The 26,719-nt window shown below is 39.2% G+C and overlaps 1 protein-coding gene across 1 annotated transcript in view; it reads left to right on the forward strand.

Moving 5' to 3' along the window:
• The window catches only part of LOC133981017 (spectrin beta chain, non-erythrocytic 4-like), a 75,802-nt gene that overhangs the window by 12,346 nt on the left and 36,737 nt on the right, over window positions 1–26,719 (forward strand). Inside the window, exons 9-23 of the mRNA XM_062419904.1 lie at window positions 1,377–1,494; window positions 1,791–1,949; window positions 3,104–3,406; window positions 3,869–4,019; window positions 4,649–4,785; window positions 5,447–5,596; window positions 6,794–7,162; window positions 7,266–7,480; window positions 7,582–7,719; window positions 11,578–11,818; window positions 12,376–12,534; window positions 13,464–13,594; window positions 13,703–13,928; window positions 16,900–17,102; window positions 18,814–18,904. Coding sequence (XP_062275888.1) covers window positions 1,377–1,494; window positions 1,791–1,949; window positions 3,104–3,406; window positions 3,869–4,019; window positions 4,649–4,785; window positions 5,447–5,596; window positions 6,794–7,162; window positions 7,266–7,480; window positions 7,582–7,719; window positions 11,578–11,818; window positions 12,376–12,534; window positions 13,464–13,594; window positions 13,703–13,928; window positions 16,900–17,102; window positions 18,814–18,904 — 2,791 coding nt within the window. The remainder of the gene's footprint in view (window positions 1–1,376; window positions 1,495–1,790; window positions 1,950–3,103; window positions 3,407–3,868; window positions 4,020–4,648; window positions 4,786–5,446; window positions 5,597–6,793; window positions 7,163–7,265; window positions 7,481–7,581; window positions 7,720–11,577; window positions 11,819–12,375; window positions 12,535–13,463; window positions 13,595–13,702; window positions 13,929–16,899; window positions 17,103–18,813; window positions 18,905–26,719) is intronic.

The following is a 26,719-nucleotide window of genomic DNA, read 5'->3' on the forward strand; positions in this document are numbered from 1 at the left end:
ACATCCACAATCAACATCACAATCCATAATGAAAATAATTGTTAGTTGAAGTTCTAATTTGATGTTGTTTTATTGAAATAAATGCAACTGCAGTAAGTGATTATCAGTCAGACTGCCACATATATGTAATTAAGAAGAGAAGGTGAAATTCATTTGTAGGTGTACTTGTTATTTCAGTGCATTAACCAACCTGATCTCATGAAGCTTAGAGTGGATCCCATTAGGGTTGAAACAAGGAAATGCGGATGTCGATCATGTCACTTCCTGTGTGTACATACAGCCAGACATGAATCAGACATAGTCAAACACTGAGCCACTGAGCCTTGAGCTTTTTGTCCAGCATCATCAGGATCAGCATTACAAAAAGCCCGGTACTGCACTCATGGCCCCAAAGGCAGTGGGAGCACACTAGCAGCTATGATGAAACCCACATACACACTGATACACACACGCACACACACACACACACACACACACACACACACACACACACACACACACACACACACACACACACACACACACACACACACACATAGACTATAGTATGTCTTGTTACACTCTGGGTTAATGTCTGGTTGACTAGCTCTGTATGAGCCACATATTTGTGTCCAATACTAGAAGCCCACACACACACAAACACACATACACACACAATTATGATATTGATTCTACAAATGTAAAGGAACAGTCCAACACTTACTTACAACACGGCAGTGTTAAATAAGCCTACATTTCATATTAAGATGTGCTACCAGTCGCACAGCACTGTTACTTTCCTAAGTATCAATTTTTCATTTCATCATTTCCAATTACCAGATTTTTTTTAACTTAATGATCATGCAGTTTTACTTTTAGTCAGTAGGATATTGAAATACTTCACATGCCCAAAGATCATATCACTTGCTAAACCCAAAGAGAACTTGTGTACTTTTTTAGTTGAAACACAGAAAACTCTAAAACTGGATGTATTGTATGAGTGTTACATAATAATGAAAAGTATAATTCTCCTTTTTAATTCAGTGGTTCCTAAAAATGTCACCATATTGCTCTAATGAGTACTAATGTGATAATGATAACAATTATAATTTAAGTATAGAAAAATATACTTATTTTTCACTTGGGTAAACACCCAGACTCCTCCAGTGATGAACAGCCATGACACTGAAGCTTTTTACCTAAGGGACTGAGTTTCAGACCTCATTGAGCTCCTCTGACATTGTATGACTTGAGTGTTTCCTTTTAATTTGTTTTTAATGTTTCTTTTAACACAGTTGGAAGTACTTTCAGTGTGTCTTTCACTGGATGGGGCTGTGTAGAGGTTGAGGGGATATTGTCTCACATGTTACAGATAAGGTTGTCTGATTCTCACCCAGGTTCCAGGAGAAGGGGAATCTTGAAGTCCTTCTCTTCACTATCCAAAGCAAACTGAGAGCCAACAATCAGAAACCCTATGTGCCTCATGATGGGAAGCTCATCTCAGACATCAACAAGGTCATACAACCACCAGCTGTGTTTTTATGTATTAGCATTTCACCTTCTAATAAACAGTTATTCAGACGAGTTCTTGATTAATTACGTTGCCATCGTTCTTTAACAGTTGTTGCTGTCAAATGCAGTTTCTAAAGTTTTGTGGTCTGTAAAATTGGAATGATTTACTTATTTCAACTTGTATATACATTCCTGAAATGTTATTTTAAAAAACAGATAATTTTGAAAATATTCATTATTGTTAAGCTTACATTTTTCCATGACATTACCGCCATTAACCATTAACTTTTCCTGTGCAGGCCTGGGAGAGGCTGGAAAAGGCGGAGCACGAGAGAGGCGTGGCTCTGCGCAAAGAGCTGATTCGTCAGGAGAAGCTGGAGCTGCTGGCTCAGCGCTTCGACCACAAAACCACCATGAGACAAGCCTGGCTCAACGAAAACCAGAGACTCGTATCACAGGTACTGTCGGGATCTCCCATTTAATGATATGACCGTGCTTCTTTCAGTGAAGACATGCGAGCACGCTTCTTTCTACCGCTTGGAATAAAAAGATGTCTGTCCTATTTAATGTTTTCTGCAAACATTTTGTAGAGACTATTAATCACATAATGATGCATAACAAATCAATTTTAAACTTTACCAGTGAAACAATGTGAACAGCATAAATTAATAAAGATTTGTCTACATAGTTTTAATAGGGAAATAGGGAAATTGTAAAGCGTCTTTGAGTACCGCATAAAGTGCTATATAAATGTGATTTATTATTATTATTATTATTATCATTATTATTATTATAAATTAACCTGCATAGTTTAAATCCTCCACTCAAACATCTGTTCTGCTTAATGCTACTTCTCTTAGATTTTAACTTTTCCTGTGCAGAATAATGTATGTGCAGAGTTTGACACTCACTCACATTCATCTGCTTTTCTCAATGCTCACCTTACATCTGACTTTAAGACATTTTTCAGACATGATTTTGTGACATCACAACTAGTTTAGAAGCCACTTATGATCCAGTATTCAGCTAAAAGAAGTGCAATGTTGAAACTTGAAGCCTACAAGTGCATTCATACTGATAATGGATTTTTCGGTGAAGTAGGAAGCATCTTGTGCCTTGTAGTTAAACTTTTAAAATTAACAATATTTGTCTTTAAGTAAATAATTATGAAAAATGGACTGCACTTACAGTATATAGTGCTTGTCTACCTTAACACGCAAAGTGCTTTACATCTTTTACCTCATTCATGCACACACACCGAATGTGGTGAAACCAGTGTCTTACTCAAGGGCACTTTGACACATGGACATGAGGATCGCCAACCCTGAGATTAGCAGACAACCTGCTCTACGTACTGAGCCAGAGCCATCACATTATACTTAAAAGCTGTACTATATATAACTTTTTATGTTTAATACCTCTATACCAGTCTAAATCACAAAGTAGGAGAATATTGTTTCATTCAGCTGAACTGACCCACTGTAAAATCACACCCTGCACTCTTACTCCACCACCCTTGTCTTATCTTATCTTATCACTCTTTCCTCCTCTCTTTGCCCTAGCCACACATTTTTCTTTGTTTCAACCTTTTTTTCCTTCTCTCCACCTACAGGACAATTTTGGCTATGACCTGCCAGCAGTTGAAGCAGCGATGAAGAAACACGAGGCCATCGAGGCAGACATCGCCTCGTACGAAGAGCGAATCGGCGTTGTGGTGGAGCTTGCCGCAGAGATGGAGGTGGAAGGATACTATGACATTCGGCGTATCTTGGCACGTAAGGAGAACATCCTGGGGCAGTGGGGTCTGCTCAAAGAGCTGGTGGCCGGGAGGAGGACACGGCTGGAGAAGAACCTGGCCCTGCAGAAGACCTTTCAGGACATGGTCTATATGATCGACTGGATGGAGGACACTCAGGTACAGGAGGGTGTGAGAGAAAGAGTGAGAGAGAGTGAGAGAAAGAGAGAGGGAGAGAGAGAGAGGAGAGAGAGAGAGAGAGAGAGAAAGAGAGAGAGAGAGAGAGAAGAGAGAGAGAGAGAGAGAGAGAGAGAGAGAGAGAGAGAAAGAGAGAGAGAGAGAGAGAGAGAGAGAGGTAAGAAGTTGTGGATTTGGAGAAACATGGAGAAAGAGTGTTGTATGTGTAGTTCGAAGGGTGAAAAAAAGAAAGGGAGATACAGAAAGAGTCAAAAAGAGTTAGAAAGAGATAGAGTATAAGTATGCATGTGTGTTTTTGATTAAGAAGGGATAGTTAAGAAAGGGAGAGAAATACAATTAGGCATAAAAAGCAAAAAAAAACATTATATGTTTTATGACATCACACATATTCCCTTTTCCTCCCTCCGCCTCCCCCCCCCCCCCCCATCTTCTGCTCCCTCTCAGGTCCAGCTGCTGTCAAAGGACTTTGGGAAGCATCTGTTGGAGGTGGACGACTTGCTGCAGAAACACAGCCTGCAGGAAGCCGATATTGGCGTGCAGGCCGAGAGGGTCGAGACCCTCAACACTGCTGCACTCAAATTCACCACCATAGAAGGTACACTCTGACCTTGTGTATTAATTATGTACAGCACTATTATAGTATTAAGATTTTTCTGTCTAAACAGTGTTTTTGTTGCCTGTAAAGAGGCTGCCATGAAAAGAAACTCTGAAAAGCAGTTTGAAATTTGAATTAAATACAGATTTGAAGAGATTTACATTTTTCACTCATTTGACTGCAGGATGCGTACAGTTACATTTTTAGGAATCAAGACCATTGAAAATGTAGAAAAAAATCATTTTTTCTACATGCTCTACATGCTCTACATGCTCAATTGTTGTCAAGATTGTGTCAAAGACTTGGACATAATAATATTAGTAAATATCATTAAAATACTAGAGTAATTTGGCTTGTAATGAAGCGGCTTTGGCTTGTTATCTCATGGACTGATGAGATGACACCAGGAGGAAATGATCCAGTATTGATCTCACTGTAGTGAAGAGAAGATGTATTTGACCTTGAGATAACTGGAAAATTGATCCTTGGAAGTGATATTAGAAAACTGATCTCCTCTTTAGTTTTGAGGTAGTCTAACTCAGAGTAAACTGATGTAATTAATGCTTTAAAGTGTTTTATGTACTGTATTTTTTTCCCACAGGCATTCATCTCATTTTTTTGTCTCCCAGGTTACCAACCATGTGACCCACAGGTGATCTGTAACCGTGTCAACCACGTCTCTTCCTGTCTGGAGGAGCTGAAACAACTGGCAGCGAAAAGACGCGCCGAGCTCGAGGAGTCGAGACAACTGTGGGCTTTCTTTCAGGTAGGAAGGGTTTGACAGGATGAGACAGAAGGATTTTAGCGAATTTGCGACTTTATAATGTTGGAGAATATCCAAGTAGTTTCTTGCAAGTAGTTTTTTTCTCGAAAATATTACTAATACGCTGTCATACATTTCCTTGGTGCTTGGTTATGCATTATTTTTTCTCATTTGGCAATTGTCAGATATGTATTCCCTGCTAAAGCTGTCTGTTGCTTTGAGTTGATGAAGGACTTATTAATGTAAGAATTTAGAAAAAACGATGAAAGTAATGAGTGTATAATGATAACAGTTTACATCTTTGTCAAAAGAGTCATCGGTTCACACTGCTGAAACACTAATTATATCACATTAGTGATTAAGTTGGCTAATTCCTCTTTCTGCCTTTTGTGAGGCTCTCAGAACAGACCGGGATCAGTGTTACGGACTTCAGTGGTTTCAGGGGAAGACTCTGTTTCTAACCTTTTTATATTATAGTTTTATAGTTTTATTTCTTATCTAATTTTAATTAGTTTTTTCCTTATCAGTTATCTTTCTTCCCTTCCCTTTGTGTGTCTTTTAATTATCTAATATCTTTCAGTTAGGATTATTTTAGGTTGTCTTTATATTGTTTGTATTAAATGTAAAAATGTCAATCCTGTTTGTCTCTTTGTTGTCCTGTTAGGAGCTGGAAGAATCGGAGGCCTGGATCAGGGAGAAGAGCTCCATCCTGGGAGCTCAGGGCTACGGGAAGGACCTGAGCAGTGTGCTGGGGTTACTGCAAAAACACAAGACTCTGGCTGGAGAACTGCTGGCTCACCGGTCACTGCTGCAGGTGTGTGTGTGTGTGTGTGTGTGTGTGTGTGTGTGTGTGTGTGTGTGTGTGTGTGTGTGTGTTTGTCTGTGTCTAAAGCCTGAGGAAACAGCACCTGGTTTACCTGCAGTATCAACACTACACTTAACATGATGTACTTCAGTGACTTTGTGCATCTTTTAAACCCATCTATCAAAAAAATCCCAAACTTTCTGGTAAAAATAATTTTGAATCCTACAAATACAATTTTTTGCAAGATAAGTATTTCCCTGGCTGTATTTAGTATAGTCTAATTAATAGAATCTGGCTGTTTTTATAGTTTTGACACTTATTATGAAAGTGAAAATATGGAAGTAAGTAATTGCTCAACTTCATATTGATTAATGGCCATTGGTGTCTTTTGTCATGGAAGTTATTTTTTCCTTTTTAATTTATTTATTAAGAAATATGTCACATGAAAATAATGATGTCAGAATAACAAGGGAGCAAATTGCAACCCCTCGCCCTCCCTCCCTGCTTCCAAGTGTGTATGAGAACCTATGGTGACAATGAAACTCGCAAAAAATGCAAAAGGCCCTCTCTAGAGCCAGTTTTTGGTTTGGCTCTTCTGGGTAACTGAAAACACAACAGTTCTTATTTTCTGGCTATTATACACTAATTAAAACATACTTATGAATATCATATACCATTTCTGCTGAGTTATTCCACTAGATGCCACTAAATTCTACACACTGCACCTTTAAGCCATAAAAGCATAATAATAATAGTATAAAGTACTGTGCCCTGTCAAAAAAAGAAAAGAAAAGAAGAAGCCATACTTTCTGCCTTCAAAAATGTTTTTATACTTTTTAAATTCCACCCCCACAAAAGCAAAAACAAAACACAAAAACACTTAGTCCAGAAAGAGAGAGGAGTAACCCACCCACTTATATATGGACGTTTAAATAAACAGGTTCTGTGTGATACTGAATAAGAGGTTTGATCAGATCTCACAGGTCTGAGCTTTAAGCAAGGTAGATATTGGAAGTACAGTACTATGTAAGGTGTCACTGATCCTAGGACTCAGTGTGTGTGGTAGTCCATTTAACTTCCTGCAAATAAAATAAATACAATGCTTCTACTATAAAATAGACATTAAAGTCAATGTATGGGCTTATTATCCCACAAAATAATCTAGAGTAACACTGTCATCCCTCCATCCTGCTCTGCTCCTTTCAGAACACCATGAAGCGTGGAAAGCAGATCCTCAGTGAGAAAAGCTTCGGCACGGCTGGGATCCAGGAGCGCATCATGGACGTGAAGGGTGAGTGGAAAAGGCTGGAGGACCAGGCCGCGCAGCGTCTCGGTCACCTGCAGGAGGCGCTCAACTTTTTCCAGTTCTCCACGGAGACGGACGACCTAGTGGCCTGGCTGCAAGACGCTTACCGCCTGGTCTCCAGTGAAGATTTCGGACACGACGAGTACTCCACTCAGACCCTGCTGAAGAAACACAGAGGGGTCAGCGAGGCCATCGACAAACATCGTCTGCATGTAGTGACGCTGCGCAAACACATGGTGGCGCTGCCTTTGCGGTACCGTGATCAGGAGGTGAGAAGTGAGAGCAGGGAAAGCATGTTTTTTTTTACCCTTCTGCCTCTGTCCTCTTATGTCCTTGCGCTTCTTCCTCATTACTCCCCTCTTCTCTCTGCAGGAGGTGCAGGTGCGTATGGGAGAGGTGGAGCAGCTGTATACCGAGGTAGCTGAGGTGGCAGTTCTCAGACAGCAGTGGCTTCACGACGCCCTTGCCGTCTACCGCATGTTCAGCGAGGTCAACGCCTGCGAGCTGTGGATTGATGAGAAGGAGCAGTGGTTGGACAAGATGGAGATCCCTGAGAGGCTGGAGGATGTGGAGGTGGTGGCACACAGGTGAGGAGGGAGAGGAGGTTTAATTGCTGTAGAAACCAAATGGAAGCAAAATTGAACCCACTGACTTGTCCCATTGTATCCATCAATGCCGCGTCTTGTAGGTTTGAGTCCCTGGACCAGGAGATGAACAGCCTGATGGGAAGGATCCTGGACGTTAACCAGATAGTCCAGCAGCTCCTGGATGGGGGTCATCCATCCTCTACAGAGGTCAGAGGTTGTCAGGACCACCTCAACTCCAGGTACTGAAACAAAACTGACCTCCCAACTCCTACAACTGCTACAACTTCTGCTCCCACTGTTGTACGACTATCACTATTGCATTTAACCATCATTAGTACCACTGACACTAATTACAACATCTCTACAAAACATACTAGTGCTGAGCCAGAAGTGCTATTTTTGCTTACCTTAACAACTTAAAATATAACTACTACTATTATGACATGGCAATACACTTTATGACTAAGCTACAAACAAGTACAAATTGGTTTACCTCAGTTTATACTCCTTTTACTCTATTCTTACTATTTTAATTTCTTACTTTCACAAATGATCTTCCAGAGAAAGGTGTTGCAAATTGGCATTTACTATAGCCACTGTGAAACTAACCCTAATAAATAAACAAATACAAATACACCACTGCTACTAATATGAGTGCTAGTTCTCCTAGTTCTCTAAGGAGAGACAAGTTTGTGTCTTTGTATGTTACCTGTCAAACACAGAGGACTACATGCAACTGCAGGTTTTCCATCAAATATTTGCTTCAGTACACACAGAAATCTTTATTTCAGTCATGAGGTAGTGATTGCTGCTGCCAACGTGCTGTTAAGTAAGGCACTGAAGACCCTAAAGAGTAGGGAGGATATGCTGATGGATAATGTTCAGTTAACTGTATAGTTTCTGTATGTGGAGAGCAGCCTGTAAACTGACAGATCCTCTCCTGTTAAGAGCTGCATTGATTTACCAAATCTTTGTCCTACTTACTTACTCACTCCTGGAAGGAGGGAGGAGTGGGTGTGAGGAAAAGGAGGTGGAGGGGAGTTGATTGACAAGCAGTAAGAGAAGAGCAATGATGGAGAGAGAGAGAAAAATTTTAATTATATGGGGGAATTCTTACTCCAGAAAATAGTGGGTTTGTCTGAGGATGAAGAAGATTTTCCAGATGTTTTTGTTTGCACAGTCATTTTTGAAATTGCCATCTGACAAGCCGCGTTTTGTGTCCTGTCAGTCGCTGTCTTAGTAAGATGTTAAACTCCTACCTGCTTCATCGTCTTTCTGAGTATGAGCTCAGTGCCTCAGATGTAAATGTTAAAAAGCAACAGTCTCTCTTACTTTGACCGTAATGTTTATTTACTTTTAACATCCAGCCAGGTTCGACTCTGCGATGGGATTGGCTTTTTTCCACCTCCGTCATATTCACTGACCACTATTACGTCTGGCAGCAGTGTCCATGGCGGCTTGGTGTCTTGTGACCTTGGCATGAAGTGTTGGTCTCAGGCAGACCATCTGTGCCGGCTGCCTCGGTCAAAACAGGGACAGCCGAGAGCCCTTGTACCAAAATAAACCAAACATTAAAAAAATAAACTTTCCTCATCTCTCCTATGCTGCTTATTAAAATTCTCTTTCAGTTTTATAACATTAACTGCGTATTATCTTTTCTGACCTTAGATAAGAACACTACACACAGTATTGGGGTTATTGTGTGTAAATTACCTTTGACTTGGTTTATTAGATACAATGAACATCAGTAATACTCAGTGGGTGCATTTGTGGAAAATTCAAACAAAATTTCTTATTAGAAAAAATGTTTTCACACATTTATGAAATCTGAGTGTTGCTGTTTGTCAGTCAAAACGTATTTGATTTACAGTATAGGTGTAGTGGCCAAAAATGTGATCTATAACTTAAAGATTAAAGTCATTAAGTTAACAGCTCAGTCAGTTTTAACGTCCGTCTTTACATTTTCTACCTTAACAATAGATTTCTGATAGCGTCCATTAATTCATGCTGAAACAAAAGTTAAAATATAAGACAAGATATTCCTTTATTAGTCCCATGATGGGGACATTTACATTATTGCAGAAGCAAAGTGGACAGTACAAATAGAAGAGCATCAATCAAAAAGAATAATGAACAATAAATAATAAGTTGAAAAACAATAATAAAACAGAGTAAAATTGATGTTGAGTGATAATATGCCTGAATTTGGTATTGTAATTGCACAGATTTTAAGTGAGAAATATGTATATAAACGACTACTAACATCAACATAACATTTTACCTTATTTTATACAATGGAAATTATAGAACCATCCAGTTACCATCCACGAATAGTAGTTATAGTATACCAATGTTACTTTCCTTATATATTTATATTTAAAATCAAGATTTCTAGTAGTTTAAATATGTGACTATGCTTTATTTCATAGATGAATGTATAAAACAAGTTCAAGTCAAACTGAGTTCAGCTACACACCCACATTGAATATAATATTTGTGAAGCAGCTACCCCCCTCACATATAAACCCCACTGTTGTATCTAAAAGACGATTTTAGCAGCTCTGAGGTCAGTGTCACCGAGCTGTTTTCCTGCCTGCCTGCTGAGCGCTCTGTCTGCCTGTCAGCGACTCTGCCATTACCTCATTACAATCACAAGGATCTGTTTGTACGAGTATCACTACATGTGTATATATGTGCGTGTGTGTGTGTGTGTTTCTTGGCTGAATGGGCGTGTATTAAGACCTGCTGGTTTGGAGCAGAGTCAGGAGAACATATTGTGTGGTGATACGGTGAGCAGACTAGACCGAACGGAGAGGAAACACAGTCAACTGTCTCACATGATTTCTAACAGTTCATTTCAGGTCATCATACCAATGAGAGACAAACTTCAATAATATATTAGCCTGTCGCTTCTCATTATATTCTGATTACAAGGTTAACGTCCACCAATGATATGGGAGTGAAATGCTAAACTCTTATAACAATGAGAGCAACTAAAACTAAGCATACACAGCATAAAATACCCAAATACATAGAAAACAGTGCCACACCACCAAGTTACTTTTATATTTTTACTGTTTTTCACCTATTTGACATTTAGCTTTTACATCCCAGTTGACTGAGCAGACAAACAGAAACATTGCTCGACCAACAGCTTTAATAATAAGCATTAAAAGAGAGATGATTGATTGTTTGAATCAGTTGTTTTCAATTAGATCTGCTGTTTGACACTGATGCATTTTATCGTGATCTAGTATGACTTTGACAGGCTGGAAGAAGTCCTACAGTTTATTTTTTTTCAAATCTTATCTACAGCAGGTAGGAAGAAAAATAAATTCTGCCTCCAGGAACCAAAAAAAAAAGACAGAAAATCTTTACTTGCAAGTAAAAAATGCACTAAAGCGACGCCTTACAAAATTATAGTGAATACTATACTATAAAGGTGTACAATTTACCAATAAATCATGACTCCTTCACAGCACCACCCTCCCCTTTCTTTGGTATTAATAGGGCTGGGGAGGTTACTAGTTACCCTATTTAAAATGTAATAAGTAATGTAAATATTTCAATTACTTCATCAAAGTAATGTAACTTATTACATTTGATTACTTTTTGATAACTTTTCTAACTTTCTAACTAATGTTTTCAGCTATTAGGGTAAGTGTACCCATTAAGCACCAACATCTAAGTTCAGGTGTTTTTCATGGATACTGACATGATTTATAAGGGAGATCATTTCTTATAAAGAAAGATTGATCTCTCATTTGAAAATGTATTCATTAGTTCATGTAGATTTTGGAATATAAAATAAAGACATTTTACGAAAAAAGTCAAAAGTCTGGCATGGGCTTAATTGGTACTGTGACACCATTTAAGCCCTTGTGTGCTCTAAATAAGATGATTTATTTACAAAATATTAAAAAATATTGATTTCAAAGAATTAAAAACAGCAATATATTTATTCAGTAACATGTTAAATGTTAAAATATGAGGAAAAAACCCTCCTGAGCAAAATCTTAAAGGTGTGACTTCAGATGTAACCTCCTTTGTAATCATCAACATTTTCATAAGTAATGTCTGTTTCCACATCACACCAGGTGGAACAGCATTGTGGAGCTGGTCGAGCAGAAGAAGGATCAGCTGGACTCCATGTTGCGTCTGCAGAACTACCTGCTGGAGTGTGCTGAGATCAAGTCCCAGATCCAGGACAAAAGAAAAGCCATCGACGCCACTCAGTACGTGGGCAGCGACCTGGGAGGAGTCCTGGCTCTGCAGAGACGTCTGTCCACCATGGAGGGGGCACTGTCTGTCCTGGAGCCCAAACTGCTTCATCTGCAGGTAGGGCAGGCTGGAGAAAATGACTGTAGTGACTGTACTAGTGTTCCAGCTGTAATATTTCTTTCAGTTTATCTGTGCAGCATATTTTTCAGTTTAAAATGTATATCAATATTATACTTAGGTATATTTGTATCATTATGACAACACCAATATTCCTCTTGTTCATACTGTCACTATTTTTATTTCCTATTGTCTCCTATTGTTCATATTGCTTGATTACTTACTTATTATTTATTATTCTTTACTTTTTTTATTGACTCTCTATTTTTTGCTATCCACATCGCTGCCGTAACACTGTAAATTTCCCCCCATCATGGGACTAATAAAGGAATATCTTGTCTTATATTTTAACTTTTGTTTCAGCATTAATTAATGGAGTTGAAGTTAAGTTAAAGGAAGACTTTATTCATCTGTGTAAAACATAGCATTTCAGCTTTTAATGATTATTGATTTATTCCTTAAATAACCCTTTTTTTATTAACAAGCATGAAGATGGTTTCATTATGCAGCTTAAAAGCCGAAAATCACCTTTTATTTTGCCTTATATTTCTATTTAGGAGGAGGCGGAGCACATGGCCACCGCCCATCCGGCTCGAGCCATGGAGGTTCTCGTGCCGTTTGATGGCATCAGTGTGGAGTGGGAGGAGCTGAAACGGACCCTGCAGGGCTGTGAGGACTCGCTGATGGTGGCTAGCAGGCTGCAGAGCTTCATACAGGTAAACAGGAGCATTTCATACAATCAGTAAGAAATCTGTGACACACTTCCACTTTGACAGATAATCAATAAGAACTGGAACAGTATATTCCTCTCCTCTCACATTCCTGTCATTCTGTCCTGTCCTTGACAATTAATAAAATCAGATTTTTAAAACTAATGGGATAAACCGTGTAAACACAAAATATTGCTTTGAGTTAGCTATTGTTTTGAGGCTTAAGGAATCTCAGAACATGTTTCAGTAATGATTGATCACTGGTATTGATCAGCAACCCTATTAATTCTCTACAGCCACAGTATGCTCTGGTAGTTTTGTGCTGTAGGGCAAAAGAAACCTTACTTATCCTTCAAGGAAGCACACGCGTAATGTTTTAATTTAGGAACAAAGCTACAAATTACAATCCCACACTCTCATACATTCGGTGAACTCCAGTTATAATATTTCTAGTTTATCCCTCCTGTTGTTTTCCCATTGACATGCAACTTTTGTCCCCTGGTTTGACTGTTTATAAAGCATAAGGTATAAATTATCACCTAATTCTGTGTTAGACCTTTTTAGCCAACATCATTCTAATTTATTACAACAGGTTTTACACATATTTTTTGGAAATTATGGTCAATAGGACTCATTTAAATTAAATTATACCAAATTTTTGAGTTAATGTGTCCATTTTGATGCAGGAGGATAACAGGGAGGGTTTAGGTATTGTTTGATGTTTTTCTTTCAAATGAAAAAATCTCAGTAGATGTGCCAAGAAACGTCAAACAGAATGTATCAGCCAACAATTAGCAGCAGTGGTATCTGACACACAAGTAAGCAATAATCTGGAAACACACTGCATGATCTTCAAGCAGCATTTTTCACAATGGATGGACACACAACAATGGAACGGATGTAATGTAAATCGTGTTCTTCTTACCATCCTCCAGGACTTGGACTCATTCCTCACCTGGTTGGTCCAAACGCAGACAGCTGCCGCCTCAGACCAGCTGCCCAATGACCTGGAGGAGGCTGAGAAACTCATCAACAAACACGCTGCCCTCAAGGAGGAGATAGGACGGTGGGTTAGCTTCTTCTTGTTTTAACTTTATCACCTTTATCATCTTAAAAATACATCAGGGGACCAGAGAATAATTAAACACGTCTCTGTCCTCATTGTTCCTTGCAGGTATGAAGAGGACTATGAGCGCCTGCAGGCCATGAATGAACTGCTGGAGTCGGAGGAGGCTCCTCTCCCTCAGGCCGCCCTGCAGCAGTGGCTTCAGAAGCTCGATGTCGGTTGGAACAAGCTGCTGGAGATGTGGGAGAGCAGGAGAGAAGTTCTGGTCCAGGCTCACATCTTCCATCTGTTCCTGAGAGACGTCAAACAGGCCGAGTCCTTCCTCAACAACCAGGTGAGTAAAAAAACAGGATTTATGGACGGCTCGTTCAGGTTTTTTAGTTAAAATAGTGGTGATTATCGGGCCACATCAACATGACAGTGTCTGTTTTCAATAGACTGTATATATAACTTAAATCCTTGTTGTAATCATGTCATTTGCTCCCCATGTAAAAGTGTCATCCCTCCTTCAACTTGATGTACTTAACATTCATCAAAGCCGCTTCTATTATCTCTAACCTTGCAGCATCACAGAAATCTGCTTAACTCAATAACTAAACAGTTATTCACAACATTAAAAATGTTCAGCTAAATTATGCTTGGCAATAAGATGAAAACAGCAGCTACTTGCAACATGTATGATGTGTTTTTTATCTTATGTGGCTGTTTTTTTTGTTTTTTTTTATGAGCTTGTCTGATAAAAATCTCCCTCGCTGTGTTTACCCTTTTCAACTTATTTTTTCTTTTGAAGGAGCAGCATGCACATCACAAAATCCGTAGAGAGAAAAGAGTCTGCTTCTCAAAAAGCGTTGCCTTTTAGATTGTCAGGTCTTTAAAAATATTTTTTGGGCCAGAAATAGAAATAAAAATAGATAACATTAGCGCAGACTCACATCTTGCACATCTTCTTATAACATGGCTAACAGATATAATGCCTTCTTTAAAACCCTTAAAATACAATGCAATGTGACATCAGCACCTAACAGAAAAATGTGTGAGCAAACTTTAAATTGGTATGAAACTCTCAAGTCACAGTGATAATGAGAACATCATCAGTCACACAACAAATCAGATCCAGGAGGGAACTTTTCATTTACTGTAATGTCCTCCCCTCTTTTTTAAATCCCAAGAACTAATCATCGAACTTTCTGCTGCCTTGTAAACTGTTTTGAAATTTGCTCTATAAATAAAGATTATTATCATTATTATATCCTGATGTCTGCATGAATGCGTTGACTCTAGATAGAAGGAGTGTTTCCTCTGACTGCAGCAGATGCACAGAGTGTCAACTAGACTGGGTGTAGTCAGCTTAGACATACTGAAGTCTGTTCTGAGAGAAAGAGAGAAGAAAGGGTGTGTGTGTGTGTGTGTGTGTGTGTGTGTGTGTGTGTGTGTGTGTGTGTGTGTGTGTGTGTGTGTGTGTGTGTGTGTGTGTGTGTGTGTGTGTCAGCAGGTGTCCTTTTGCAGAGTGTCTGTGTGTTATGTGATATTAGCGCCAGAGCTGATGCAGCAGCTTCTAGTAACTCTAGATCTACACTGTGGCTTCATGATAAAGTGTAGGAGGAGGAACTGTGTGTGTGTGTTTGTGTTAACAATATATTATAATATTTATAAGCTTGTGTGAACTATACTTCCTTATCATTGGCTAAATTCTGTTCATTATTGGTAAATTATCCAAATATTTAGTTTGCAGATATCCCATATAGGATCTTGTATGATTGTTACATTACAGGTGCAGTTTGTAGAATTTATTGGCATCCAGAGGAATGGACTTGCTTATATCCAGAAATGTAATGTAATATTCACAAGTATATTTAAATTAGTGTTTCATCACTTGAAAATAAGAATTTCTGTGGTTTCGTCATCTGAGAATGAGCCATTTATATCTACAAAAGGGAGCGGGTCCTCTACCAAGGAGTCAGCCATATTGCTCCACCATGTTTCTACAGTAGCCCAGAATAGACAAACCAAACATTGACTCTAGAGAGTGCCTTTAGTGTTTTTGCGAGTTTTGCAGGCACAGTAGGGTCTTCTAGATGCTTGAAAGGGGGGAGGGAGGGAAGGTGTATTCCATTGGTTGCTTCACCACTAGATGACACTAAATCTTACACACTGCTCCTTTAATAAAATATGATGTTCACATATGATGATGTAATAACTTCATGTACTAAACATGGACTGATAGTTTTAGCAGCAGCTGGCACAAACAGAAATCACAGAAAGCAGCAGCATTTTTAAATTCCCTTAAAGCAGTCTTTGGAATTAAATGATCACAGTCTTTATCACAGTGTTGCAATGCAATTATGATTTCAGTACATTTTAAAGCTTTACAGGGTAGTCTTTGTCATACAGAGTAACAGCTAAACTCATTGCTTACAGCCTGGATCTCTGTATTCAATCTCAGTATTACATGCAGAGGTTTGTTTTTCTAATTGAAATGTCACAGTCAGAGATGCCCCTAACTCTGTGTGTGTGCATGTGCGTGAGTGCTGGTCAGCTCGAGTGTCTCTTTTGGTTTGCTAACAGATCTTTAACAGGGACCAGCTCTCCTTATTAGCCCAGAGGGCTTGATTTAGAAAGAAGAGCATTTCTTCTTCAATAAGTATCAAAGACATTCCCGGCCATAGATCTGTGTCTTCTTCTACCCATTATTAATTATTCCATCCTCCACTGGACTCATTTTTATATATCCAGAGACTGTATACATTTATATGGTTTATTTGAGTATCATTTGAAATTCCCTGGTCTTAAATTATCGATTCAGTTTTTTACTTTCTCATAAAAAGCAAATGCAAAACAATAAGAAAGCAAAACAAATGTACTGAACTGTTGCCAGATTTCAGTGTTAACTTTTAAAGGCTGATATCATGAACAACCTTCATGGCACTGAAGCTGTTGAGAGCTGATTTTTTTTGCTTTTTTTAACATAATACACTCATAGTTAATATTTTCATGCCTGGAAAATGTAGTCATCTTTGGTGACTAAAACTTTCCGATGAATCCCCTGCTAACAAAATATTTTGATGATTCAGTTGAAGATTGTGGCAGTAGTTGCAGATCATCTCTAGTTTGTCATATGAGCAACATTATTTTGTTCATATGTCCAATATTAACCCTAATTTTTAAGAGTCAGCCTGATATCTCGATGTCTTGCTGTGCATTGAGGGCTGTTAGCATTTTATTGTATTAGTCTTCGGCTTTATCTTAACACTTAATCAGATAATGAATCAAGAAATCACCCTTCCGCTCCCATCTTCGTCTTCCAGGAGTCGGCCCTCGCTCACGTGGAGCTGCCCACCACAGTGGAGACGGTCGAAGCCGCCATAAAGAAACACAAGGACTTCACCACCACCATGGAGCTGAACCTGCACAGAATCAAAGCCGTGATCGAGGCCGGAGAGAGTCTGATCAGCCAGAGCAACATCTACTCTGATCGCATCAGGGAACGCATCGACACCCTTGCCAACAGGTACGAGTAAGAAATGGAGTAAGAGAGGAAATAATATGAACCAATGTCCAGACTGACTTAAAGAGCATGTTGCAAGTTAGAGTTTTTACAAAATGTATACTTAACCTTGTCTGAAAATGTCCATTTGAAAGGTTAATAGAGGATGTTAACATATTTTACAAGACATGAGGGCTCAAATTTAGAAGAAAAGGTGCCTTCAACATCGCGCCAAAGTACGTAATAAAAGGGAGTTGGTTTGTATGGCTCGGTGTGCAGTAGTAGGTTGTGATATAATGAGTATATAACTCAATTTCTCTCCTCTGACCGTCATTCCTTCTAACCCTGGTCTCCTGGACACATAGCAGGTACATAATTATAAGCTTGTGGTCCGTCATATGAGTATGAGTACACATTTACAACTTCTTTAATGTCAGAACTGGCAGAAGATGATACCAGTATGTTCATCAAGTATTTAAAGCTTCAAAATGTTTAATTCTTACATTGGTAATTCAGTTTTTGTCCTGGTTTAAAAATGTTTAGATAAAAATAAAACCACACAAAGAAAAACCTTTCCTGCACTTGAACAGGGAATTTGTGCAGACTCTTCAAGTAGTTGCCAGCTTATAAACACTCTATCACTTCCTTTTATTAAATGTTGGATGTGATGAAATTTCTTCAAAGGATTCAGGTTTCTTGCAGTATTAAGCTCACACTGCTTACTGAGTACCAAATGCAGCACTGAACTCTGTCCTAGCTGCACATTGAGCTGATTATAAAGAACAAAGATCACAAAGTGGCACAATACAACAATAAAAGAAAAAGAACAATAGAAGCTAAACAGGACGAAGCAAAAGGACTCCTGAGTATAAATGAAACAAAACACACAGAAAACAGAGTCTGGGCTGTTTTTGTATTGAAATGACACCTGACCATGAAATCTGTGTGATAGCTGAGGTGGTGGTAGTGTGTGTATGTGTGTGTATTGGGTGGGGGTTGGTGTGTGTGTGTGTGTGTGTGTGTGTGTGTGTGTGTGTGTGTGTGTGTGTGTGTGTGTGTGTGTGTGTGTGTGTGTCTGTGTGTTGGGTGGGGGTTGGGGTGTATTTATGTGTATGTGTCCAACAATAGAAATGTGAAGAGCCATATGGTTTTTAGATTAAATTTACATGAATTAACTGTGTGGACATTTATTTTTCTCCCATAGGGACAAATAAATAAGCATAGTGTGCAACATCATTATTTAAATGCATTACACACAGATTCTTTTTTTTAAATAAATCATCTCACAATTATTGTATAAATGAAGGTGCTCTTTAATAAACAAATATGTCATATGTAGTCTTGTTTGCTGCTGTCTACAAATATCAGTATTAGACCTGTACATTTGTAGGCATTATGCGATACCTCAGATATCGTGTATCAGTATGTTTGACGCATTCATGTAAGATTTACATATATTGTAAGTCAACAAGTGAAAATCATGATCTCAGACTGGCTGCAAATCATTCATTTAATCAATATAATGATTAGTATATAACTGTAGTTGCGAAGTTTTGAATCATAAATCCATAAATATATTCTTTACTATTAACTGTCAATGTTATTCTCACATAAACAAGTTGTACACAGAATTATGTGCAATATATAATTGAAGTTGAAATGTACTGTATTTATTTTATTTATTAACAGTTATTGTATTTTGAAACTAAAATGCCTGTTCCTCTCTCTCTCCCAGGGGAAACCAGAACAGAGAGCTGGCCCAGCAGTGGCTGGAAAAACTGAATGACCAGTGGGAACTTCAGAGGTTTCTTCAGGATTGTCACGAGGTAGGAGGCCAACAACAGACTGGTCTTACTGGTTGACCTATTAAGAATTTAAGAGGGTCTAATAAGGAAGTCAGTCCTGGTAATCTTTTGGTTTTTGTTGCAATAACTAACTACATATTTTGGAAGCCTCCAGTGGTAGAGCAACAAACAGACTTTATCACCCGAATCATCTCGAGTTGCATCTTGAAAGAGTTATAACTGCTGTTTAAAAGTTTGTATTTTAAATATTTCAATCCATTTAGTCTGTTTACTTTTTTCAGACAATGAGCCAACTAACTTCACATAAAAATGAAAAAATGTAAATCTTTCCCCTATCAAATTTCACCATCATGTCTTTCATCACCAGAATCATATTCACTTGTTAAAACTGGTTTATATCCAGTTTGTAATGGAGTCACTTGCTTTAATTATTAGAGTAGTCTGTAATAAGATAATGGTCTACATGATTATGAGGATGTATATACTTTTTTTATTTTGACATTAGTTCAGTCTTTGCTCTTCATGATCAAAGTAGTCTGGATCACAGAATGTACACTGTTGCTACGGGGAGCAACAACAACAACAACCTCAAAGCTAGCAATATATTCACTGAAAATGGCGATTTATGTTTGTCTATTTTTTATCAGTAGAAGTCGAATCGCATAGTTAATATACGTCTTTTTCTGTTTTATGTGGCATTTTCTTTTGCAGGGATTTAGCCATTTAAAGCCAGGGCTCAAACAAGATCCCCACTGCATCCTGAGTTTAGCGCCGCCCAGGACGGTTTTTATTAGTTTAAAGGAATACAAACAAGCCAGAGTGTTTTTCCACCTATAGCAGAATTGATAGTGGGTGCAGCCAGATTTTTCTCCAGTGCTGGCACAACTCTGTGGAGATAGATCTAGCTATTCAACACAATGATCAGAGCTACACTTCATCAGTAGTGCTGTACATACTGTACTATTTGACTGACATCACTGAGAAGTGCTTTGCAATACAAAAAAATGGATTTTAAGGATCAGTGCTTTAATCCTAATTTTATTGTTGGATCCTATAATACCTCATACAGCTGGGTAACCTCTCCAGTTTTTTTGCTCTCTCACCCTGCGGAGTCACCGGCTTCTTTCTGGGCCAAAACCTTGTTTAGTTTCAGCAACTTTCTCTCTTTGGCTCTGCTGAATAATTCATCAGCACAGCTCCTCATCACTAATTCAAAGGAGGAAGAGTGTATCTCACGGTATACGTGTGTGTTGGTGTGTTGGTGTGTTGGTGTGTGTGTGTGTGTGTGTGCGTGTGTGTGTGTGTGTGTGTGTGTGTGTGTGTGTGTGTGTGTGTGTGTGTGTGTGTGTGTGTGTGTGTGTGTGTGTGTGTGTGTGTGTGTGTGTGGCTTACAGTGGGCCAGTGACACTGCGTCAGTCTGTATGAACCTGAGATCTCAGCTGGCAGGGTGTGTTCTGCTGTTCGACACATTTACACACAGTCAGATATGTTTGACATCAACGTTGTTGTACACGAAGAAGTGATCACATGTATAGTTTATATGCTTTGGTCTGCTCTGGATATGACACACTTTTGTTCAGAGTAATTTTACAGTACAATAAACATTTAAGCCTTACATACTGTTCATATTCTGACCCATCACAGTATTTCCTCATAATTAGTGCCTCATCAGTCATAAATAAATGTGAGTAATCCGTAATGAAGCTTTCAGAGAGCAGAGCGTTTATTTTTTAGTTTTTAAGTGGAAAAATTATATTCTAAAAAAACCCCACTATATTATGGTCAAATTTCAACAAATTATATTAAATTTGAAAAATGAACGCATTTTGAATGACAATACTTGAATTTTTTGATAAATATGGGTCCAACATGCAAAAAAAAAAAAGATTTGAAAAAGTTTAAATATTTCCTTCTTTGTATTTTATGGGTCACATTAGGGAATTACATGAAATTTCAGGCTAAAACAAAAAAACTTTAAAAATAATTTTTACAGACACCTCAGATGCCCTCAGATGTAAAAATGGGTCAAATTTGACCCTGAACAGTATGTAGGGGTTAAGATAAGCTGTTGATAAACTGACAATAAGTGCAAGAGATGCTGCAGTATGGAAGTCATCAATGTTAATGTTGGACTAACAAGATTAACCTAATTTTCTAATACAAACACATTTAAACAGTATACCAGAGCGAGCAGTTGTAACACACTCTATACAGAGTGTGTCGAGTGCCATTACTGTTAGAGTAGTAATTAAGTACACAGAGTCTTAGTAGCTTGTCGATTTTACTGTTCTTGTCCGTATCTCCCGAGTATGTGGAGAGGAATATTGGCGTAATGGTAATATATACCTGAGTTTGATATTGATACTGCACAGATTTTGAAGTGAAAAATTATATTGCACAGTTGAACTGATACTGATATTGCAAAGAAGTGTACATTTAAAGGGCAGTTTATCAATTGTCCAGGTCAGAGAATTGTATTGTCTGCTCAGTAGAAGAAACAAGCTCTGTGATTAGGCCTGTCACGATAACTACTTTTATTTGATGATATATTGTCTAAGAAATAGTCACAATAAACAATATTATTCTCATTTGAAGATCATTTTATACCACTGATATTATAATATAATAGCATAATAATGTTTGGGGGGGGGGACATTGGAACATTTATTTCCTAGGCTGTGCACACACACTTGCAGGGAAATGACACTTTTTTTTTTCTTTTTTTTTTAACTTACAACTAAGCCAAAGTAAACCACCAGACAAACTTTGTCGAAAACACAGACTGCAATGATTGGCCGGGACAGAGTTATTTACCTTTAATTCCATATAAGCGGCGCGGCTCGCTTCTGCAGTCTCCACTCAGGACGTACACAGTGAGGAATGGAGGACACTACTCGCTAAGCCAATGTGACATGAATAGCCACTTAGCTGCTAATGTGAAGTGTGGCAATACTGAGGTCAAAGAATGATTAAGGTCATGTCCATGTTTTATACAATAAATCGATATATAGACATAATGATGTTGATAATTACGTTATTGTCCGATAAGTTGATCATTATTGTGATAGGCCTAGTTACCAGCTGTAATTGTAAAGTTTAATAACAATATTTACTTTCTTTTCTCTTATATAATTCACATTTTAAAGATTAGAAGCCCCTCTTCAGCTTGTCTCTTTTATTTCATCCATGTTAAACTCCATGTTCAGGACTAAAGTGGATTGAAAAGGTGAAATCGGTACAAGATAATACTGTAGCTTTTTAGCCGTATTAACCTCCCAGTCTCTTTCAAGAAAAGAGCAGGCGTATGCCCAAAGGCTGCACTGCTGAATGTCGTGTGTGTGTCTATATAATAGATGCAACACATGCAAACCCGCTCTGCACATATTCCTCCCAGTCTTCAGCCTGTTTGTGATTTTCTTCTGTCAGGCCAGATATAATGGATTGATTCCTTGGACGTTATTATATGCTGAGGAATAACAGTGTTAAGATTGCTTTTTTTCTGATATTGAGTCAAATTCATCCATCTTTGGAGCGCCTTGGTAGCTGCGTGATTAGGGCACTTGCCACATAAAGGCTTCGTCCCTAGTTCGATTCCGGCTGGGGACCTTTGCTGCAGGTCATTCCCCTCTCTCTCTCTCTCTTCCCGTTTCCTGTCAGCCACTATGCCACCCACTGTAAAATAAAGACAAAAAAATCAATTTTTAACTAATAGTGTTTGAAGAGTGCACCTTGATATTTTATCTGTTTGACACCTATTCAGAATATATGTAGTATAAAAATACATAAAATGTTATATACTTTATTGAAAGATAAGGTATTATTTGGGGTTTTAGTAGTTCTGAAAATTGTGTTTATTGTCAGTAATTAGGGCCCGACTGATACTGGATTTTTGGCCGATGCCAATACCGATATTATTGAGTAAAAAAAATGTGTCTAATAATCCTATATATACAGAATATATACATAAACACAAATCTTTTTGCAATTATTCCTCGAATGTGGTAATAAAACACACGTGACAAAGATATGTGATGGAGGCCATGATATTTTACAGTTTAACAATCAACTTTATTGTATAGAAGAAGGTGAACAAACTTTATTTTGGACCTATCTGCAGGTCCATAGCAATAAAACAATGCATAAGACATAATAGAAAAATTAAATTGCAATACACGGACGAGACAGTACAGATACATTGCATCCGGAAAGTATTCACACCCCTTCACTTTCCCCACATTTTGTTATGTTACAGCTTTATTCCAAAATTGATTAAATTCCTTTTTTTCTCATCAATCTACACACAATACCCCATAATGACAAAGCCAAAAAGGTTTTTTAGAAATCTTTGCAAATGTATTAAAAATAAAAAACTGAAATATCGCATGTACATAAGTATTCACTGCTTTTACTCAGTACTTTGTCAAGGCACCCTTGGCAGCGATTACAGCCTCAAGTCTTCTTGGGTACGAAGCTACAAGCTTGGCACACCTGTATTTGGGGTATTTCTCCCATTCTTCTCTGCAGATCCTCTCAAGCTCTGTCAGGTTGGAGGGAAGCGTCGCTGCACAGCTATTTTCAGGTCTTTGCAGAGATGTTCAATCGGGTTCAAGTCTGGGCTCTGGCTGGACATTCACAGACTCATCCCGAAGCCACTCCTTCGTTCTTGGCTGTGTGCTTAGGGTCGTTGTCCTTTGGAAGCTAAACCTTCGCCCCAGTCTGAGGTCCTGAGCGCTCGGGAGGATCTCTCTGTACTTTGCTCCGTTCATCTTTCCCTCGATCCTCACTAGTCTACCAGTTCCTGCCGCTGAAAACCATCCCAACAGCATGATGCTGCCACCACCATGCTTTACCGTAGGGATGGTATTAGCCAGGTGATGAGAGGTGCCTGGTTTCCTCCAGACAGGATGCATTCAGGCCAAATAGTTCAATCTTGGTTTCATCAGACCAGAGAATCCCTTCTCCAGATCTGTGCCTCAATACAATCCTGTCTCAGAGGTCTACAGACAATTCCTTTGACTTCATGGCTTGGTTTCTGCTATGACATGCACTGCCAACAGTGGGACCTTATATAGACCGGTGTGTGCCTTTCCAAATCATGTCCGATCAATTGATTTACTACAGATGGACTCCAATCAAGTTGTAGAAACATCTAAAGGATGATCAGTGGAAACAGGATGCACCTGAGCTCAATTTTGAGTTTCATAACAAAGGGTGTGAAAACTTATGTACATGCGATATTTCAGTTTTTTATTTTTAATACATTTGCAAACATTTCTAAAAAAACTTTTTTGCTTTGTCATTATGGGGTATTGTGTGTAGATTGATGAGAAAAAAGGAATGTAATCCATTTTGGAATAAGCCTGTAACATAACTAATTGTGGGGGAAGTGAAGGGGGTGTGAATACTTTCCGGATGCACTGAAAAAATACAGGGTCATGGAAGTATTGGTTGGTAATGCACTGATGTATAAATTGACATCAGTGCATTTAATACAGGAACTATTTTAAAAAAGAACAAAAAAACATATATTAAACATGAATTAAGAAATATCATCAAATATGCATAAAATTCCACCTATATAACTTTAAAATAAAATTAAAAATTGGTGAATATCGTACAACCTAGTCTCTGATGTCAATAAATCTGTAATAGGCTCTATTATCAATTAATCATTTTCTTTAATTATTATTATTTCATTTTAATTATTAATCAAAATTGCAGTCAATGCAATGTAAGAAATGTGTATGTAAGAAATGACTGAGTTCACCTCCTCAGTCCTGCAGATGGAGTTGTGTTGTGGGATAAAGTGAAGGAGACGAGCTGAAGACTTTTAAGCATCGGATTGATTGCTTTGTTTAACAGCTTTGACAGCTCAAATATTTTCAGTATTCAAGAGACACTTTACTGTCTGTTGACGGACGAAACCGAGATCAGCAGCTTAAATACCTGATGATGAAGTCTGATGAAGTCTGATGACTCCGAGGCTGTACATCCTCCTATTTCTCTCTCTCTCTCTCTCTCTCTCTCTCTCTCTCTCTCTCTCTCCTCTCTCTCTCTCTCTCTCTCTCTCTCTCTCTCTCTCTCTCTCTCTCTCTCTCTCTCTCTCTCTCTCTCATCCTTTCTTTCTCTTCTTTCTCTTCTCCATCCCGTTTTAAAAAAAAAGTGTACATCAGACATACTCCTCTAGCTCCTCCTCCCTCTCCCTCTTTCATTTTCATTCATTCCCTACATCCCCCCTCTCTTCCTCCAGCACACACACACACACACTCCCTCTCCTCCTCCTCCTCCTTCTCCTGCTCCTCCTCGTCCTTCTTCACTCAATTCATTTACAGTCTCAAGGGGGCATCAGGCAGTGTCCCCACATGACCTCTGTGGTCATTACACATGTGTGTGTGTGTGTGTGTGTGTGTGTGTGTGTGTGTGTGTGTGTGTGTGTGTGTGTGTGTGTGTGTGTGTGGTGTGTGTGTGTGAGAGAGAGAGACGGGAGAGAGAGAGAGGTGACAGAACAGAGAAATTCGGCCCCTCTCCATTAAAGGAAAGGAGGTCAGTATATCTATCAAAACTACAAATACATCATTCAGGATAAAACACTGCCCCCCCTCTCCTCCAATCCTCTACCTGTCTCTTTCTTTCCACTATCACCCCTCCTCCTTTCTTTTCTTTTAGCGTCCAAACCTACACTGTTTCCCTCTGTCTATATCTCTCTCTCTCTTGTCTCTCTCTCTCTCTCTGCTTTACCACTGCAGCAGTTTCAGTCGGGCTGGAGACAGAGAGTGCAGCTGCTCGGGACTGCTGCAGAAAGGAAGAGAGAGGGATGGTAGAGGGGGCGGTGGATGTAGCGCAGGAGGATAAAACAAAAGCAGCTGCGAGAGGAGTCGTGAGCTCGGTTGTTTAGTAGAAAACCAGCGTTTTTCAATCCCTGAAAAGAGCAGGGGGGGAAAAATCATCTGTTTTTCAGTCCTTCCTCATACATCCCCTCTGCTTTGACACATTTAAAGCCCACACCACACCCCCTCCCTCCCCTCTCCATCTCCACCTCCGCCTCCGCCTCCTCCTCCAGCTAAGCATCATTAGCTGTGACTGGTGAGCCTTGAGGCGCTGCCTGCATCCCTGCCCCCCAAAAAATCCCAATCCCAGCCTTTTGCTCCTCCCTCTCCTCCGCTCCATCTCTTCTCCTCAACCTAACTCACTCACTCGCCCGCTCACTGAAGCTGTGAGGTTACAGGAGAGAGGGGGGGGCGTGCTTGTGCACCGGCTCGGCTGCCTGCCATTTTATTGTTTTGGGAAGGAGGATTTTCTTTTCTTCTTCTTTTTCTTCTTCTTCTCCTTTCAGTCATCCTCATTCTTGCTCTCTGGTTAGTCAGTGATATGCCTCCGCCCCCCCACCCCTCCCCTCTCCTCTCCGGTTGAGCGTACAGCAAGTTCTCAGCAACCAGCGAGAAAGAGAGAGAGAGAGAAAGAGAGTCTGAGAGCGAAGAGAAAGAGAATGGAGCACAGCCTCAGTTTTTAATGTCTCCAGTCTGTCTCCTCAGCATCCAGTATTGTTGTTGGTATTTACCTTCCAGTGTTTTCCTCCTTCTGTGTCGCTACCTCGTGCTCGGCTCTCCCAGAAGGCGTCTTATCTTTCTGTCTGGCTCTCTCCATCTGGCTCTGCGGTTGAAGAGCATCTTTGTATGTGTGTGACGGCCGACGGCAGCGAGGATGCGGATACCAGCAGCGGCTGCCTGCAGCTGCCACGACCCCGCAGGCTGCTCCTGTTAAACGCTGTCGGTAAAAAAAAAAAGAAATTAGTGTTTGGAGAGAGAGAGAGAGAGAGAGGGATGAAAGTGCAAGTGG

Source organism: Scomber scombrus, chromosome 5 (genome assembly GCF_963691925.1).
Source record: "Scomber scombrus chromosome 5, fScoSco1.1, whole genome shotgun sequence".
NCBI lineage: Eukaryota > Metazoa > Chordata > Actinopteri > Scombriformes > Scombridae > Scomber > Scomber scombrus.